This window comes from Liolophura sinensis, chromosome 7, assembly GCF_032854445.1.
Source record: "Liolophura sinensis isolate JHLJ2023 chromosome 7, CUHK_Ljap_v2, whole genome shotgun sequence".
In the NCBI taxonomy this organism is placed as follows: Eukaryota; Metazoa; Mollusca; class Polyplacophora; order Chitonida; family Chitonidae; genus Liolophura; species Liolophura sinensis.
Window position 1 is genome coordinate 41,320,564 of NC_088301.1, and position 6,937 is coordinate 41,327,500.

General features: G+C 41.5%; 1 protein-coding gene across 1 annotated transcript in view; it reads left to right on the forward strand.

Moving 5' to 3' along the window:
• The window catches only part of LOC135470922 (PR domain zinc finger protein 14-like), a 40,443-nt gene extending 33,719 nt beyond the window's left edge, over positions 1-6,724 (forward strand). Inside the window, 9 exon segments of the mRNA XM_064749971.1 lie at positions 1,583-1,699; positions 2,352-2,479; positions 2,481-2,513; positions 2,734-3,013; positions 3,290-3,419; positions 3,729-3,855; positions 6,263-6,373; positions 6,567-6,615; positions 6,618-6,724. Of these exon segments, the coding sequence (XP_064606041.1) occupies positions 1,583-1,699; positions 2,352-2,479; positions 2,481-2,513; positions 2,734-3,013; positions 3,290-3,419; positions 3,729-3,855; positions 6,263-6,373; positions 6,567-6,615; positions 6,618-6,724 (1,082 nt within the window).
• The last annotated feature ends 213 nt before the right edge of the window (positions 6,725-6,937 follow it).

Consider the following 6,937-nt stretch of genomic DNA (forward strand, 5'->3'; position numbering starts at 1 on the left):
ATGATTTTCCTCCCAAATCAATTGAGTTCAAGCTTAAAGATGTGGATAGATGCCCTCTTATAGTTTGCCGGTATTCAGTGTTCAGCGTGCTTTACGTCGGAACACGCGAACAGTCTTCTGTCAGAGCCCACCACATGCTTGGTTCTCACCGAAAACGAGTCCTAGATACAGACCATTTGCAAAAAAGGGAAAAGAAAACAAACTTGTAATGAAGTGTATCAAGGTAATGTTATTTCGTCTTCAACGGTGCATAGCCTATCCCACTCCTCTATCTCATTTCACTCGCGCTGCGGATATGCACCAAATGCGGATATGCAGCAATATGAAATATTGTTTAAATCAGTGCTAAAGTTCAGCATAAAACCCATATATAGCAGAGCCTTCATCAAATCTAGTGATCCTTCCATCCAGGGTTGACGCTCTATCCAGTTTTAATGCTCTAGTTCAGTGCTTGTGCCCCATCCAAGATTTACATCCCATACAGGGCTAATACTCCACTAAGTGTCAGTGTTCCATCCAAGATTTTCTTTTCATCCAAAGTTAATGCTGCATTAAGTGTTAGCCCTCCATCCAAGATTTACGTCCCATCCGGAGTTAATGCATCACTAAGTGTTAGTCCTCCATCTAAGATTTACGTCCCATCCAGAGATAATGTATCATTAATTGTTAATCCTCCATCCAATAATTACGTTCCATTCAGAGTTAATAATCCACGAAGTGTTAGTTTTCCATCCAGATTTATCTCATGTAGGGTTAATGCATGACTAAATGTACCATTGAGTACTCCATTCAAGACATTCCATCCAACATTACCCACCCAGGGTTATTGCCCCACCCCGTGTTAACACGTTCTATTTTAATTTTGGTTATGGTGTTCACACAGTCCGCTTTCTCAGTCCATTCTGACTTAGTTTTGGCTGGGAGCGCGCAAGCCTGTCCACAAGTAACCTGTTTGTCCATAGTGTCTGCCGTCTAACAATATGCCCAGTGCAAAGTGGAAGCTACAAAAGGAATTTACTCCACATAACTGGTGTGATCGTGTAAATGTTTCCTTGATTTTTTACTTCACCACTAGTGTCTTTGTGGGACGTAATTACTCTATAAGAGTGTATTACCATATGTACGTGTCTAGCTGTTTACCTGGCGTTCTACGGCTTTGGTGTCGGACAGTCTATGTTGACAGAGTTCATACCCAGAGACTGTTTAGATTCGATTACTATTCCGTGTATATCCTATGTTCCATCCCACCCAAGCTCCGACGCGCCGACGTCGCTATGCTATCTCTGTGCTGTATCGTTGCGCCACAATGGTGCTAAGTTCTGGGATGATCGATACGGCTATTCACTGATTCTTCGCGGGAACGCTGACCAGGTGAAAAGGCAAATATTTGTCAGTTTTTTACCTGTACGCTGGCACTCTTTGTGCTTTGTATTGCCCACCTTCGGGCTTGAAGAACTCATCATCAGTTTCATGGTTTTAGATTATAAGCTCAAACCATGAACCTTCGATATGGTTAGCTATCTTTGTTGATCAACACTGTGTCTTTATGTACCTGGCTATAAGATGTTGATTTAACCCACAGGTATTGAGCGGATCTTGTCGGCTGGTGCCGCCCAACCGGTGGCAGGGACCTCACCTAAGTCTGCTGCCCCCGCGCCAAGCGGACCCGTCGATGCCAGCGGTCTTGAACTCCCCCAAGGTGAACTTCCACACAATTTCCATATATTCTCACTGTCTAATGAGTTGATCTGCTTGTTAGTCAAATCAGAACCAGACCCAAATATTTCAATGCTTTACACTGCTGGTGCATGTCTGCGTCATTCTCGGGTGGAGAGGAACGGGAAGTGGGCCTGGACTCTTTGCTGAATGTCCACACTCATTACCATTCCAAAAGACATTGGCCATGCAGCCAGCCACCCCATTTCACTCACCAATAATCCCCACCTGTTACAAACAAACTGAACGCTTAATAAAGGCAGGGGTTGGTAATTGAATGTAATCGTGTGCTACAAATGTCGAGGATAGTGTGTAATAAAGTAAAACAGACAAGGACCTCCCACAGATAGAGTTTGGAACAGGTATCTGACGACGTATCTCTATTTGTACTTTCTCTACGCGACATGCATTTAAAAAAATGCTATTATTGCCTCATAGAAGTACTGCATGTGAATAAATCGAAGATTTATGTTTTCTTTCAATGGCACGCTATTGGATTGGCCTGCGTAAACGTTACAGATCCGCTTTTAAATGTTAAATCAACAGCATTAAGACATAGCACGCCGTGAACCATACGTACATAATATTCTCATTCTTCAAACATAACAAATAACCGAATGATGTTTATTTTTTAGGTCTAGCAATTTATCAGACGACATTCGCAGGTGCGATCCATTATGGTGTCTTCTGTACAAAGACAGTGATTTCCAAAGGCACTCGGTATGGGCCGTTTAAAGGACGAGTCGTCAACACGAGCGAGATAAAAGACTCACGATGATAATTCATTTATGTGGGAGGTAAGCACAACACTGCGTCTATATAACAGCTACATTCTAAGCTTGAACATTTTGGTCATTAAACCCCCAGATTGTATACCAATGTTCATATAATTTTTACAGACTACGAACTTGTTTAAATATCGCACAACATCTATTCTTTTTCATTGCCAGAATTAAAAAGACGCCATTTATTAATCTGAACTGCTTCAGTCGCTAAATACCTGTAATTTTCCACCAGATTTTTCAAGACGGAAAACTGAGTCATTTTGTCGATGGCCGAGGGAACGCTGGTAATTGGCAGGCTTATGTGAATTGTGCACGCTATGCCCAAGAGCAGAACCTCATTGCTGTCCAGGTAGAGGGGGAAATATGGTACGAGGTGTGCAAGGACATTCCTCAGGGGACAGAACTCCTTGTCTGGTATGGAGACTGCTATTTGCAGTTCATGGGGGTTCCGGTTGCTCTGAAAGAAATGGCCGACGGTGGTGCTCAAGAGGAGGCCGACAGTGAGTTCATCAGTAATAGTTAGTACTCATCTGTATGCTACCATCACACATCCTCCAGCAAACCTTATTTGGCAATGTTATTCTGGTACATCATCATTCATCAATTTCATGATTCTCAATATTAAATAACATGACAATTCTCGATTTATTATCCTGTCATTTTACCAAGCGTGTCTGTTAAATACTTTAAAATATTATTAATTAAGTTACTATTCATAATGCATATTTTCATTCGCGATGAATTCTACAGGCAATTTTATCAACTGTAGTACAATTTTTTTTTACTAGCTAGCGAAGGCTACACATGCGAACGGTGCGGTAAAGTCTTTGCCTACAAATACTACAGAGACAAGCACCTGAAATATACTCGGTGTGTGGACCAGGGAGACAGGAAGTACCCGTGCCATCTGTGCTCAAGGTAAGGTGATATAAGTCCACGTAAACATAAATAAATACGGAAACCAGAATCTGAAAATGGCGATAAATTCTAGAAAGTGATCACCTCAGTATTCCCGTTTCAAAAGGAAATGGGTGTGGCAAGGTTTATTTTTTGTTCTTCCGCGAATGGCACTATCGTGGTAAGCTATAGATTCTGCCCTGTGTTGAACACACGGAAGATAGCAGAATCGGTGACATCAGGAAAGCGTCATTAGCGATGGTACATGAAATAAATTGAATAAAGATTGACGTTTGTTGAAATAAGGACCAAATCCCTTTTCCATTCCAGATCATTTGAGAAAAGAGACCGATTGCGCATTCATATTCTCCACGTTCACGAAAAGCATAGACCTCATAAATGTCTCGTGTGCGGCAAAAGCTTCAGCCAGTCGTCCAGCCTCAACAAACACATGCGGGTGAGTTGGATTGTCCACAGTGCACAGGCACCCAACACCTCACCCTCGACCTCACGCACCCTCGACTGCAACGAACTTTAACCTCACCACTCACACCTCACTATACTCACACCATTACTGTATTTGTGGCGTCTATACACATATCACCTGAAGATTAGATTATAACCGTGCAAAAGGGAACACATTTTTATTTGCCCAACCATCGAGCCGGTGACTTGGAAGAACATTCAGTTCTTTTATTTTGTTTTCTCATACTTATACCCCAGAGATAACATGTTTCACGTGTGGATTGCTTTTACTCTGGATTCCTTGTAAAACATTCAGAAAAAAAGTTTTTTTATCGCGTGACTTGAATATTGTTTCACCATTTACAACTCAAAAGCCCTTTTCCAAACGTTAATTTATTAATTTATCAGTTTTTATTCACAAGACAATTATACGTCATTCATATTTAGCTTGAACCAAATATGGGTAACTCTGATAAAACAGGTCGATTTAACTGTTGCCTCTTCATTTAAAGTTATTCGATGAGGAGTGTTCGTGACTGTGTTAAATAAGACAGTTTAATACACGGAACTGTAACCGGGATAAACTAAGCAATGTCCTAATTACCGCTCTGTACACATCTTCTGCTAGGGAGACTTAGGCTTCCCTCTGAGCGGAGACTCCAGCTAACAGGCTTAGACCTCTTTCATGTGTCTTTCTGTAACTGAAAAGAGACAATTAATTTATTATTTGATTTCCGATGGTGGTGCTAACATGTGCTCCCAAGAAGCTTGTGTCGAGCCCTTAATCTGGCCGCAGTGTTCACTTCCTCGATACTTGCCCTGACCGAACACAATGAAGCAGAAGATAGAGATTTCGCCGCATACCCGCCACTTTTGATCGTTCTGGGAAAACTCGATACGCTTTCTGAATGTGGCCAACCTGACGGGCCGCGGTTTTCTATGACTGCTGAGCTGAGATTCGAGATCGAACCCTCCACCACAAAAGAAAGTTAGTTTTCCATCATTACAATGATGAATTATTCAGCGCGCTTCGTTGGTCCCAAATGTGAGCCGAGATTACATGGATTAGGCAATAGAGACTATGACCGTGGACCCTTGGCTCTCTTCCACGATGGACGCTTGTGCCGACTCTACACCCCGAATCCTATCAATAAACCCCCTCTTTTTTGTCTCCTTCCTCATCACCGCGACCCACCATTCTTAACGGATACAACTGGTGCCAAGATGGAACATGGTTTTGGGAATTTCAACATGTGTAATAGACAACACAGCATTCACACCAACACCTCCAGCCTCGTACACGGAATTTATTAACGCCCGTGAAGCTCTTAAATAGGCAATCAAGAAAAACACTAGCCGGTTCTATTCGCAACGGGCTTTTGTTTACCATCCGTGCTTGAGACATCAGATTACTAGTTACAGCAGCGCGCTAAAGTCAATGAAGGCCAGAAGGGACCGCCCAGTCCCAGAAAATTAGGATCTAGGAATCCATGCGCGATCGTATGTAATCGAGTTTGTTAGCTAGATACACATCCAACAAAACAAGCGAAAATTGTTTTCTTAATATGGAAGGTTGTAGTCTGAACGCTACACCACTTCATCTTGGGGCCTGTGGAAAATAATTATACTCCGAGCGAGAAAAAGGATCGAGAGAGCAGCAAAGAAAGATACACACCAGTCGGAACGGTTTTGATTGCCTTTAGTTCATCTTGAATCAGGCGATAATAGCCCACAGACCACTTAACGACATGTCTGGTTGAAAACGTATTTGCCTGGGTCGCGAAAAATCCGAAAATCACGCATCAAATGTTAAATAAATTATTGCATCAATCGGAGAGCTATTCCACCAAAGTCAGTAATTGATGTTCACAGACTGAGATAAAATGTGTGCATCCGACAATCGCTACATCAAGACGTATTATTGAATGTGGACTGAGCGGCTGCTAAACGCTGAGAAGTTCAACATTAAAGCAAGCAGAATTTTCCATAAATTTCCATCAGAAAATGAGGTTGGTTAGGACAAGACTTGGAGAACATTGCATTCACTAGATTCAAGTGTCACCCTACTCAAATTTCCTCGCCATTTCCTCGCAACCCTTTCCATGTTTAATATACTCTTCCTTTAAGCGCTCAATGTATATGCCAATCTGACTATACACGGTCAATAATGTACTCTCGGTTTGTAGTAAGTCTCATGAGAATACATGTATCGATAATGTTGTGGCTACACTTAATTTTATCCAAAACAGATGACTTGTATATTTGCAGAAGGGCTGTAATTATACATATTTTATTGAAACTCTTTTAATGTTGGTATTAGTAAAATTGGTATCAGAAAGAGTTCATGGATTTTTGAAAAAAAGGTTTTCAGTTCTTTTTATCCATTCACCGGTCCATAGGTCCACAGCGGAGAGAGGCCATACAAATGTGTTTATTGCAACAAAGCCTTCACAGCTTCGAGCATTCTGAGGACACACATCAGGCAGCACTCGGGCGAAAAACCGTTCAAGGTGGGTTACAATAAAACAGTTTTATTCCTTATTACTGAACTACTTTTTTTAAAAATTCAGATGTCCTTATTAAAATGTTTTAGTGTCATTTTATCTCACCTGATTTGTAAAAAATATCAGTGTTAGATGACAGCAAATTGTTATACATGTCATATTCTTTACACTTACGATCTTTTGTGTTTCCTTTTGGCAGTGTAAGCATTGTGGAAAGGCGTTCGCGTCGCACGCCGCACACGATAGCCATGTCGAAGAACGCACTCCAAGGAAAAGCCGTGTATGTGCACCATGTGCGGCAAAACATTCTCACAGGCTTACGAACTCAAGTTCCACATGAATATGCACCCCCAGTGATAGTGAGTAGTTTATTCTCTATCATACTATACCTGCAATGATTTGTGCATGTTTATGTGTAAAATGTGTTTGGAATCGGGAAATTTTAAATTACTGATTGGCTCTTGCATTTAATGACCTCTGAATTGCCAATTTTCAAATCTTTCTGGGATACTGCATGCTGATGAATGGCTTTTGCTGAAGATTGCACTTGTAATAATTCAGAGTTGCCTA